General features: G+C 37.2%; 1 protein-coding gene across 1 annotated transcript; it reads right to left on the bottom strand.

Annotated features, from left to right (window-relative positions):
- Positions 1-3,374: 3,374 nt before the first annotated feature.
- On the bottom strand, positions 3,375-8,299 carry CAP1 (cyclase associated protein 1). Its single transcript, XM_078586198.1, has 10 exons — positions 7,998-8,299; positions 6,814-6,982; positions 6,581-6,645; positions 5,428-5,731; positions 5,205-5,352; positions 4,250-4,359; positions 4,109-4,164; positions 3,960-4,016; positions 3,729-3,872; positions 3,375-3,637 (listed from the first exon to the last, which is right to left on the bottom strand). Exons 1-10 carry the CDS (start codon positions 8,262-8,264, stop codon positions 3,551-3,553), a joined length of 1,407 nt encoding a protein of 468 aa, XP_078442324.1. The 5' UTR covers positions 8,265-8,299; the 3' UTR covers positions 3,375-3,550.
- Positions 8,300-13,077: the final 4,778 nt, after the last annotated feature.

Here is a 13,077-nt window from a genome sequence, read left to right as displayed (position 1 = left end):
GAGCGAGCTCAAGTCAGGATGATACAGCAAGCAGACAAGAAACGTAGAGAAGTGCAGTTTTCCCCAGGTGACTAGGTTTATGTTCGAGTCAGGCCATACCGCATGAAGTCCCTCACAAGGCGTCCAAATGAGAAACTAGCATCCAGATTCTATCCCTACCAGATCCTCAAACAAATCGGGCCGGAGGCATGTCGCATTGACTTCCCCCGGATTGTCAAGTTCACGCCACTTTTCATGTCAGTCAACTCCGCAAGGCTTCCAGTCCAAGTGGACAAGCCAACCTTATACCATTGACAATTCAAGAAGACTTGGAACAAGTGGTGCGACCAGCTGCAGTTCTCTCGTCATGTCTCACTCCACGGGGCACAAAACTCCTAATCAAATGGGAGGGACTACCTGACAATTCATGGGAGCTGAAAGAGCTGCTGAACAAGACCTTCTAGAGCTTCAACCTTGAGGACAAGGTTGCTCTTCAAGGGGAGAGCAGTGTTAGGAAACCACATGTGTCGCTTCACTACTCACGTAGGAAGATGAAGCGATAAGGGGCCGCACCTAATATAAAGCAAGGGGAAAACAGCGATTAGAGTACGCGGAAGTCTTTTGAAGAAAGGGTCCCTCTAGAGAGAGAAGGTCCTGGAGTTTCGATTCTGTTGAGAAAAGTCTCATGTGAACTTGTTTGAACTTGGCCCTTTGATTTGGTTTGGTTTGTGGGATTGTTGTATTTTCTTTCTGGTTCTTCTTCCACCTCGGCAGCCCACTAACAGATCACTGTGAAATTCATCCTGAACTTTCTTCCTACTTGTGTGGGACGATTGAAAGATAGTGAGTTTTGAGATCGATCAAGTGTGTTCTTGGTGTCTTGGGTGTGTGGGGAGAAGCATTGGAGAAGAGGGGGAGCTTACCGGCACTCGCAAATCACCGTGATCTTGGAAAAACGTAAAGATCTAAGGTAAGTACCTTTGCCTTACATTGTTTCTTTTTCGGACATCATAGTTAGCTTAATTAGGGTCTATCATTGTATTCTCATTTATCATTTCACTTACTTACACCCCCATTATCTTGTCTCTATCTTTACCATTATAATGTTCACGCATTTGATCACTATCGTATCCGTCACATCCTCGATCTTATTCTAATAACACTTCACGTAATTCCACTTATATTTCCTCAATATCATTAAATATATTTTTATTGAATAATTGCCAATGACAAAGTAAAACCCCTAAATTTGAGATTATCAACTCAACAAAGATGATAAAATGAAATCCTTGGCCTAAGTTGTGAAAATATTAGAGAAAGAATTACATGATGATTTTGTAATGCACAACTCCTAAGTAGAACGGCAGATTAGGGCTGACAGGTTACCATAACCTAAGTCGTCCAAGGAGTGTCTCATTGATGCAGGATTATATGTATACGGAAACTCAAGATAGAGAGGTTACATGAAAGAGTTCGCAAACTCATTTATAAATTCTACTTAATCTGATGTAAATTGACACCCTATGTATTTGCAACATAACCCATCAATCTGGTTGAATCAATCATATGTTAATTAATTTACATAATGGATAGATTTGAGGAATTAGGTTAACCGATAATGAGTTACTAAGCTTATCGAGTTATTAACTAAACTAGAATAGGGTCGAATGATTCACACACAAAATCTTTGTTGGACGCCAGAGTATATATTTATATTGAACGATTTCTAATTTATTTTTTGTTCAATAAGAAAGGGAAACGCCCTAGCAAGTTTCCAATAATGTCCCCGCGCTTCTTATTGAGCACCCTCCTCGCCTTTGAGTGAAATGAATTGTAGGCGGATGTTCACAGATCTCTAGATGTGTTGTTTGAGAAGAGAATGTGAAGAATCAACGAACCAGGATTGTATTGTTATGTCTAGAAGATTGACATCTGTGTGACTTGAAGAGACTCATGCAAGGAAAATATCATTTGCAAAAGGAAATCTAGACAAGGTGATTGGAACATTGACATGACAGAGCTTTACATTTGTTTCCTGAACCTCATAACTAACTCATGGTTATTCCAAATTGTGGGATGAGTTCTTCATAGCTTTCTTATCACTCAATTAAATTTGAAATGATTTATCATACATAATAGTTTCACATTCTTGAATATTCTTCATAAGTGTTTTATAGACATTTTTAATTTTACTCTATCATGTCTAACTAATAGTGAAGTTGAACACATTCTCCATAAACTTCTATATATTAATTGCATACTTTTCAATCCAACCAGCATTCTTTTTGTTTCACATTGTATATTGGGACCTGATGATCAAAAATGATCCACCACTCGAATGATTAAAATAATCAAATGATTTTTTTGACATTTTTTGAATGGGTTTGCACTTAGTAGGAAAAAAGCAAGTCACTCAAGCAAATATATAATTTATATGATGAAGTCTAGTTCACTATGAAAGTCAAACTTTAATACCCAATCTATCATTTCATGGGAACAGTGGCGCCAGTAAAATGATGAAAGAAAGCGTGGATGCACCATGAATCCTACAAGTGGATAACTAAAAGGAATAACTAAAGTGTTTTTTTTTAATGAATAACTTGAACAATTAACAGCTACGAGACATCCCATTGAGAATTTAAACCAGAAAAATTAAGAAACAGATACCAACAAAAGTGAAAAACGAATATCACATCCCAGTTCATTTGCCCCTGCTTCTTCCAAGTATAATGACCAACCACATAAACTCAACAGATTATCTCAAAAGGTAGACATCTGTAAAATTAGACCGGTTGAGTATCACGGAGCCGTGACTATCATGATAAGAAATGTAGATTTTGCAATTTTTTTGAACCCCAACAAAATACTTTACAAAATAAAGTAGTATTGGTGATCAGAAGACCGGACAAAAAAAGTTTGATATCAAAATCACCAGTCAAAAACTGTTCAGCCTCAGTCAAACGATAACTAGAACACATGATTATGATGTAGCAACATACTCCATCCACATGCACAGCTTTGTTATATGACGGAGTGAATTATGTTAAATTAAAAATTCTAAGGAAGTTAGAGGATACACATCATTCATCTTGGGTTTAATTGATTAATATACACTTCCAATTAGAGTTGTGGATTAATATTGCCATTCCACACAACTGCCCTAAAACAAGTCTCCGACTTGTCTACAACGTTACAGACTCTTAGATTCCATTACAGAAAATCGTAGGAAAGTAAAGCTGATATGTCAATTTAAGATATGATCTAATGAACAATAAGATGGAACAATATTTCAAAACAATAAGAATGATAAATATGGCCTTATTACGAACTTATTTGCCATCGCCTCCCAAAATAAAGCCAGAAAAGGATCCCAAAGGAGCTGGAGCGATAACATATCCTTGGCAATACTTTGCGGCCCAAATTACTATTTGATTAAAAGAAAATATAAACCAGCACTCTCCTTTTTTAATACAAAAAAAAAGATCTTGTATGAGCAGACCAAACCCTCGAACAAGGCAAAGGCGGGTGGCGTGGAATCACATAAAAGAAGCCAAGTAAAGAGCTAACCAGATCAACCTCCAGAGTGAGAAACTGGGGATGTCTCGAACTGCCCGTCCTTGAATACGTGAATAAACTGCTGAGGCAGCGCGAGCTCCACCTGCCAATAAAATATTAGAAGCACATTAATAACTGAAAAAATAACAGTAATATTATTTGTATCATCACCATCATTATTATTATTATATTACCCAATCATCTTCGGCGGTCAAGCCAGGAACCAAAACGTTGACCTCGCTCGACTTTGCGGTAGTGATGGAAGCAGCCAAGGCTTCTTTACTGAGGTACAGCTGGCACCCCGACGTGTTGTCCACCGATATTGTCGGCGCTGACCCCTGGATGGACCCACAATGAAATATTAAATACATATACTTTTACAGGATATAAGGTGAAGTGTTATTGAAATATTTCCAGATTTTTACCTGACACTGAACTTCAACGCCAATGCAGTTGACCACCTCGCAAGCTGCCACAACGTCCTGATTCAAAAACAGAGAAAAAATAGTATTATGTTAGGAATCCAGATCAATGCGAAAGAAATTATCACACGAAAGAAGTGTCTGACGCTCACTGTGAACACGATTCCCATCTTTGTACACTTGTCTACGGTTATGTTGTTTACTTTTCCTGGGAAATTTTAAGAGAAAGGTTTTTTGGATAAATACTTTATCTAGAAACACTGAAAGTCAAGTTAATGTTTTTTCCCCTTCACCTTTGATGTGTAGAACAGAGTCTTTACATCCAAATATGTATACAGATTGCTTTGCGTCACATTCGTCGATAAACAGATTCTTCTTTCCGATCTGGTTTTCCACTGCCCATCTGGATGAGAAATTAATTCCGAAATCAGATACGGAGAATAAGTAATCTTTTCATCTGTACGAATGAAGAATTATGGAATAAATCAGACTTCTTCTCCAACTCCTGTTCATACGTTGGCCAATTTTACTCACTTAAGAAGCATATGCATAAAAGGAAAAAATCAGTTAATAATCTTTGAGAATGCAAGAATGACGAAATAATACTATAAATCACACTTTTACCCGACTTCCTGTTCATGCGTTGTCGCAATTTTACTCGCATACGACCCATATGAATAAAAGGGAAAAGAGAGTTACTAATCTTAGCGTCTATAGGAATGACGGTATCGTTGTCTAAATTAGGCTTTTACTAGAACCCATGTTCATGCATTGACGTCATCACTCTCATTTATGAAGCATGTGAATAAAATGAAGAAACAAGTAAATAATTCATACAAAATAATAAACTAGACTTCTGCTAGAACACATGTTCATGCTTTGACATAATTATACTCATTTATGAAGCATGTGAATAAAACGAAGAGACCAGTCAGTAATTTATACAAAATAATGAAAAAATCAACTTATAATCTTTGCGTCAGACAGAATAAAGAAATTATCGATTAACTTTGAATTAAAGGAAAAATTCAGTTAATAATGTATATGGATAGGGAAAAAATAGTTACTAATCGTTGTGTCTGTAAGAATGACAAAATCGTCGAATGAATCAAACTTTTACTCCAACTCGTGTCCATGCCTCTGCCTTATTTCACTCACTTATAATGCATGCGATTTGAATAATTAATGCTTAACATGAAATCAGTTAATAATTAATAAGAAATAATGCATCGCTGGAGGACATCTCACTTGCGACCCATCTGAAGCTCCAACTTGGGAGGCCCAACCTTGGAGAAGGCTGGCAGACTTTTCTGCGTTTCCTTCGCATTTAATGTGACAACTCCTGATTTGTCAGTGCGATTCTTTGACTTCATATCATCAGTTACCTTCCTCAGCCCTGAATCAAAAGATGAAATTACAGATACACCAAATTTCAGATTTAAAAGTTGGGACTTTAGAAGGGGTGGTGTACCGGCCGTTACAGACTTGCTCGAACTAATCTCTTGGAAAACAGCTGAGAGCCCCCCTTTTGGAGCGGCAGGTGGCGGCGCGCTTTCAGTGCTGAAAAGTGGAGCACGAGGAGGTGGAGGCGGGGCGGGGGCCTTTGTCTGGGGTGGCTTTGCAGGAACCGGGGCAGTTTTGCCCATAACTCCCCAAACAGGGCCAAGAGGATAAAATGCCTTAACAAAGTCCCGTAAGCTGGGCATGTACAGCTCTTTCAGGCATCTTACCCATTCCACATGGTTTGCATCCTTATTTCTGTAATTCACAAGGATCTGGAACATCAAGAGGCCAGTCAATATCAATCCTCATACATTACTTCTTGGACGATGCTGACTAATGTTGTTACAGGACCGCAAATAGGTAAGCCAAAGAATGTAATGCCTCGATTAAAAACAGAAAATTCAATTCACAATTCCGTTTCAACGGAAGAACTATTTTCATGGAACAATCAAAGACAATGAGGAGTTTGATCAAACGCCACGGCCCCCTTGAAGCCTTGTATCTGAGAGACGGAGCTTGCTCCAACTAGGAACGAACCACACTTTATTATCATCGAGGAAGGATCTTAGAAGGGAGGAGAGAGAATGATAGAAAGACAAGATAGAAAAATAACAATAGCTACGGGCCCAGATCAGCTCAGTTCAACAACTTCTTGACTGTCCTTCTTCTAAGGGGACTGTAGGTATTTAAAGGAACCTTACCCTAAAAGTAAATGAAGGAAATACCCCAGACAAGGGCTGCGGATCCAATCAAATTTTAACATTATATTTAGGCAAGAGGCAGACCCAGCAGAAGCTGTTTGTTTCATGAAACTCGGTTGAACTCTTGAGCACTTTACTGTACAAGCTACTTGAAAAGTCTCAATGTAACTGGATACTTTTCCAAGAACAAAGGAATTTAATTAAAAACTACTGGCAAGCTTTTTGAAAGTAAAGATGATCGATGTAATTCGGGAGTAGAGAGATGAGATAAGACAATCAGCTGTAGAATTTATTTTGATGATATTTCAAATGGTTCATTGCCAAAGAAGACAGAAGAAATTAACCATCAATCGTTGAGGCAAAAGAAACCGCATTATGCATGTAGTGAAGGGGTAGCGAAATAAAGAAAATGTTGAAGACCTTATTACTGTAGAATTCAGCCATCTGCCAACTTTCCTCAACGTGTGCAGTCGGAAGACTCATGCCTTGGAAGGAAAGGAAAAGACAAGTAGGAGAAATTTAATTCCAACATAGTAGTGTGCTCAAAAGTAGCGTTGTGCATTTATTGGACTATCAGCCTACTGAAACGATACATGAAACTAATGAAATATTCAAAAGAAGAAAAAGGAAAAGGTGAGGCTCATCAGACTCACCGCAGTCTTTGCCAGAGTAGGCAATCCACGCCAGCGCAGAAAGACTGTCTGCGGCGCTCTTTACATGGTTGAATACCTCAGAGCGCTTTCCTTCTGTCAGCGCATTTGCTTTCATAATGACTTCATTAAGCGGCTTTAGAAATTCGATCAACTCTGCCGTATCAGGTTTCTGCATCATTTATCCAACATGACATCAAACCCAATAAAAACATGCTGCAACTTGATAGTCTTTGCTACGAACAGGAAAAGAGGCAAAATTGCAGGAAGTATATCATGATCGGAGCATTCCATTCCAAGAAAAGATATAGTTATAAGGACAAACTGTGAAGGAATCATTAATTTCTGAACTGCCGATACAATAAAGGCGCCATAAATGAATGCCGACCTTACATTGATTCAACATGAAATCAAATCGATGAGTACACTGCCACATCTTAACAGAAATAGCTGTGAACAGGAAACGAAGACGAATTGCATGTAGATCCACATGATCGCACAATTTCACTCAAAAGATGAGACTAAATTAAAAAGAAAACTTCGAGGAGGATTCATAATAGTCTAGATCGCACCAAAAACAGGGGTGCCGCAAGTGAATGCCGACCTTACATTGATTTAACACGTGGTCGAACCAAGGGAAAACACCACCGCAGATTAAAGCAACTCGATACGAACAGTACGACTCCAAATTACAGGAAGCACAATATGATCTCAGCATTTCATTCAACGATAAGATATAACTAAAAAAGTAAAATCGAAAATGAATCAAAACAATCAAGATCATTCACTGAGCTACAGAAATCATAACAAAAGTTCCGAAAATGAATACAGAGGGCTCAGTGATTCAATCAAACTCGAGGAAAACACCACCGCATGGAAACAGGAAGCGAAGCTGACTTTAACGAACTACAACGTGATAACAGCATTTCATTCAAAGATGAGATAAAATAATAATTACAATCAAGATCACAGAGACTGAGCCACATGAACCATAACAAAGGTTCCGCAACTGAATGCCGATCGTCCATCGATTCAAGATGAAATCAAACTCAATTAAAAAAAGCCGAATAAACGCACTCGATCGGAGCATCTCGTCAGAAATTAGGATACATTTTCCACAAAAAAAAACCAAAAAATGAAACCATAACAATCCAGATCATAACCAAGTTCCGCAAATGAATCTCGACCTTTCTCTGCTTGGCCTCGACAAGGAGGTTCCTCAGCACGGAGAACGCCTGCTCCACCAGCTTCGAAGATTCTAGAACCTGGCCGCCGATCTTCTCCGCCGCAGCCAGAAACTTGCCGAGAGAATTCTCTCGCAGCTCGTCCAATGCCTTGATTGCCGGATCAACGACGCTGATTTCGGCATCGATCGATTGAATTGATCCGCCTGCGGCGAGCGATTCAAGACGAGCAACGGCCGCCTCCAGCCGCTCAACCAGCGCCCTCTCCATTCCACAATCTGCCTTCGGCTAGAATGCCATCTTGGTTCTCATGAAAGGAAATTTATAGTTCGCGAGAGGTGGGCCCGGGGCGGCACCGAAAGGCCAGATAATCGAGAATTATTCTTTATCCGTGAATAAAGTTTTAAACAACCAGAATATTATTTCTATTCCGTGTGGATTCATAATTAAGTTTGAATTTAGATTCTTGGTGGTCAATTCGTTGACGAAGTTGACCTTGACCTGAGTTTAGATTTTAACGATACAGTTTTCTGTTTACGGTTTTGACTGGATTTAATGCTTTTCCCAGTGATCCAATAAATTTTCCTTCTGGAATGAAGAAATATTATACTCAATGTTTTTTGCATGCATTAAAGGTGTGTTGCTGCTATTTCTATCAATTAAATCATTATTTCATTTTTTAAAAAGAATGAATTATAAAGAATGATTCTTTGTCAGAATAAATTATAAAGAAGGAAGAATGATAGAAATTTGAGTTTTTCATTTTGGTATTTCTTCTTTTTGTTACGAATCATTAAAAATATATTAGATTATTTTGTCGCATGAAGCAATTCATTTCACTTCTTTTTTTCATGTCTTCGAATTCCTTTCAATGAGAGTTGATGCCAACACTGTACAAAACTTCATGCTCAGACCATCACTCGTATAATTGTGTACTACTATAGGACTAAATCACATACTTTTAGAATCGTATCTTTAGAATTGTTTTGCTCTTTTACGATGTCAGCGTTTTCGCAAATGACCGATCCGATTAATGTTTGTTAACATTTAATTTTTTATAGGCTTTCCATACCTCTTATTCTTATATAGGCACTTGTTTCATTGTGAAGTTACTTTTTTAGGACTTAATGTATGTTTTAAAAAATATTTTAACCTATCCTAGTCAAATCTGCAAATAGGGTTGGTAAGTCAGCATGGTAGGTTGTCAATCTCAGTTGTCCTAGCCGTAATATTTGCCTGTCCCAAATCCAATAGAGGATGAGGATATCGAGACAGATGTTGTACATGATATCAAAAATGGAATATCTGATATTTGTATTTACAATATCCAGATATCAGATGATAATATCCCATATTGGTGACTATAGTCCCAATATCCGATATTTTTATTCGTCATGATTTATAAACGCCAAATCAGGGTTAATTGCATTGTTTAAGGCATCTGATTTTTATAATGAAACTTATAATTTTCTTTATGAGCATAGAGTAACGGTCTAATCCATGTGGAGCGAGTATTGGATGACTGAATTTCAACTTAATTTCTATTTTTATTTATTTTATGAACTAAACCTAGTATAATAAAATAAAACAAGTTGATTTGATTCAAACTAATTATACGAAGCATAAAAAATCTTTATCCAAATTTTAAGTAGTTTATCCAGATTTATATATTAATTTTAGATTTTTGGTAATTTTCTAGTGAGGAATCCTAATTAATTTTAATTGATGACATTAGCCTTGTTTAGTCTTAGGCGACCATTGATTGTGTGGCGTGAGTGAAGTGGTGCAGATGAAGGTAAGATTGATGATTGAAGTGGCGAAGATGGTGGCAGATACGAGACAAGGAGCAACGGATGGGGTAAGTGATGTGGATTTACTGTCCCTAGTGAATTGTCATCGCACGTCTTGATCTGAAAATCTCTCCTTTGATCATTCACTCTTGGAATGCAAGAACAGACCCAAACTAGATTTTAAACGAACAAATCACTTTGTTTGTTGTATAAGGGAATATTATAAAGGGTGTCTTCTTACAAGAGCATGGGGTTCTATTAATAGATATGAGATAATGGATTGATAGAGGAGATAAATATAGAACTACACTCATTATTTCATCCTGAAAATCCTGATGGATCATTGGATATCATTGTTTGAATTTGGAGCAATCTAAGACATTTGATTTTCTCTGACCTCTTATTTTCTCTGTCCTCCTATCCATGCAACGAATTGCCAGCATGGCAGCAAATTCTAAAAAGGTGCGCAAAAGCCACAATGACATTAACATATTTAGATAAATTTAAATATATATGTCACGAATTAAATAATTATTTTCTTTATGAATTTAATGTCATAAATTCCACAACAATAGGTAAAATTCATTAAAATAAGAATACTACTCCAAAAATAATATAGACCTCTAAATATATGCAAATAAATGTAAATATATTTTCATGACTTCTAAAACTATTTTATCCATGAAATGAATGTCAAAAAATATCTTAAAATACCTAAAGTCATGAAAAGTCAGAAATTAACTATAAGCTAGTAAAAATTCAAGTAAGCTTTAATAGCAGGCATTTATGATCATTTTAATGAGAATAAAACATAAAATATATGAAATTAGTAGTAAAAATAGTAATCATTGTGATTGGCATCCATGATATTGTCATCCATCTTCGTCGTAGGGCTTGCATAGCGATATCAAATTTTAATAAGATAGCATTTTGTTTGATATCCAACATACAAATAGAAATACTTCTTGATATCACTTTAAGATGAAACATATTTATGTGCAACTAAGAAATTAGAGTTATAATTATTCTCTACTAGAATAGAATTAATATTTAAATTATTTTACTGAAGTTTAATGAAATTAGGCTTGCTGAGATTGTAGGAGTTAATAATTCATCCAGCCCAACCCAAAATGGTCCTGACTTTGATATTGGCTATCGATACCTGGCTACCAATTTTAGCATTGATTTTGAGACCTGACATCAGGATATCAGATCTGATAACCGGTAGCGGTATCCATCTCATCTTCATTCTTACGATTTATGTCCCGGTATCTGGTATTCCTCTCAATTTCAATTGGTTATCAGTTATCAATTTATGAGATCAGATACCAAACGGATATTGAAGGGGTAAACACTAGTTAGTGGGTTTGATGGGTGGGTCAATGGGCTGATAGAGCATGCATAAAAGGGCACATCTACAGAAACAAATGTTGGAAATGTAGTTCAATGCATTAGCTATTCATAAGAGTTGGCAAACCGGTAGCCAGATTAAGATAGAAAAACTGAAATTGGTACAGTTTGTTTCATCTCCACACTATGCCACTTAGATTAAAACAAGATCGTGGAGTTCATGGTCCACGAGTACTATCTATTGCAATAGTATTCTCATGACCAAGTTTATACATAGTTGAGAATTCTAACGAATAAAAGTTATAATCCACATCAATATGTTACTTTTAAATGATATTCACTCAAAAAAGTAGTAATTCTATAATGAGAATGTTGAACCAAAGCACATAACCCAACAATAACTCCATGACTTCCCTATACATAGTATGAAATTTTCTAACCAAACTAAAATTCCATAATATGAGGATCGAATTCATTTATGCATATTCTTAACCCCTGTTTAAAAAAATCTAAAATTAAAATATTTGTATTGCTTATATATACCACAAATATGTATGAACTTTGGGAACACATTTATTAGTTATCCTACTCCATCAATATTTCTATTTTAGATATTAAAGCACCAGTTAATCATTGTTTGGTCCACCAAATATCATTACTATGTACAGGGAAGTCATGGAGTTATTGTTGGGCTATGTGCTTTGGTTCGTCCATGGAAAACATGATTCCATGGATGCAGAAGTGTGTTGATCGGATCGATCTTTAAATTAACACATTGAATGTACCTTTTGGGGAACTTGTTACACCCTTGACTTTGGCACTCGGAGATCATTTTGAAGCTGTTCATGTACCCGACCTCTAGAAATATCCATGTGATCACTCGAAGCTTGGATCTCCACATCTTCTTCTTCAACTCTTCTTGAAAATCTAGATCTTCTCACCATGAAGACACTCTCCTTGGATAAGTGGAGAAAAGAGTGGATAAATGGAGGGGCTCTCAAATCTGGCTGGCCTGGGTGCTTGAAATGAGATCCCTTTCCCTCTTCATATTTCACGTTAAGTTTTTCTCAAAAATACTAAACTAAAATATATCCACCAATACCCTTATGACCTTATACATGTGACCCTTTAGGCCCATGTATCATTCTAGCTAATAACTTTAGTGGCCCGATTGTTCAGCCGGCCACCAAGATCACATGCACGCCGAATTTGAACGGCAACGGACGGGCAGATCTGAGTTGTCGCCGTTGCCCAAAATTGGCAGAGTTGACGGTAGCTACCCTCAAGGCAATTCCAGGAGGAGAATGGGAGGCGTGTACTAGATCGGCGGCTGATGTTGCCTCCCTGTCTTCCCCTTCCCTCCCTTCTCTTTTCCCTCTTTCCCCCTCTCGTTCTTCTTCTGCCCTACGTCCTTCGTGGTGAGACCAATAAATCGATAAGTCAAACTTCCTGGTCTGCCTTCTCCTAGGGCGCCTCTCTTCCCTTATAAAGGGGGAATTAATGGGCCCTAGGGAGATCCATAGGGGGGTATGATCCATTACGGGGGCCCTTATATAATGGGCCCTTTTTTACAACCAAAACATAGGCAAAATAACAAAAACAAAATAAAAACATAATAAGACTGATATGGAAGCACGACGTAAGCATCATGACTTGACAAAAATGACTAGACGAGGAAGACGAAAGAAACTAAAACACGATAAAGATACGAGTGGAGTGGCTGATAATCTCAAATTATGGGTTTTTTACCGGTTTCTTTACTAATTAGTCGTGTGAGTATTTGAGGTAGTCAACAATGAAACTAACATCACAGCCTTAGGGCGAGTAAGGTGTCGAACCACAAGGAGCAGGTAATCCGATAGTATTCCTCTTTCAGTTTAATTTATGTTATCAAATTCCTATAATTTATCCTAACAATCAATTCAAAGATCTTCAGTAATATG

Source organism: Wolffia australiana, chromosome 14, assembly GCF_029677425.1.
Source record: "Wolffia australiana isolate 7733 chromosome 14, ASM2967742v1".
NCBI lineage: Eukaryota > Viridiplantae > Streptophyta > Magnoliopsida > Alismatales > Araceae > Wolffia > Wolffia australiana.
Note: the sequence above shows the minus strand (reverse complement) of the source record. Positions and strands in the feature narration are given on the sequence as shown.

Bases quoted from the DNA above. Each gene is read 5' to 3' on its own strand.
- CAP1 (XM_078586198.1), bottom strand. From the start codon at position 8,264: ATGGAGAGGGCGCTGGTTGAGCGGCTGGAGGCGGCCGTTGCTCGTCTT. The intron at 6,983-7,997 runs GTCGAGATTCAT...TAAATGATGCAG, and splicing joins TCGAGGCCAAGCAGAGAAAG to AAACCTGATACGGCAGAGTT. The intron at 3,873-3,959 runs GTAAAAATCTGG...GGGTCCATCCAG, and splicing joins GCGTTGAAGTTCAGTGTCAG to GGGTCAGCGCCGACAATATC.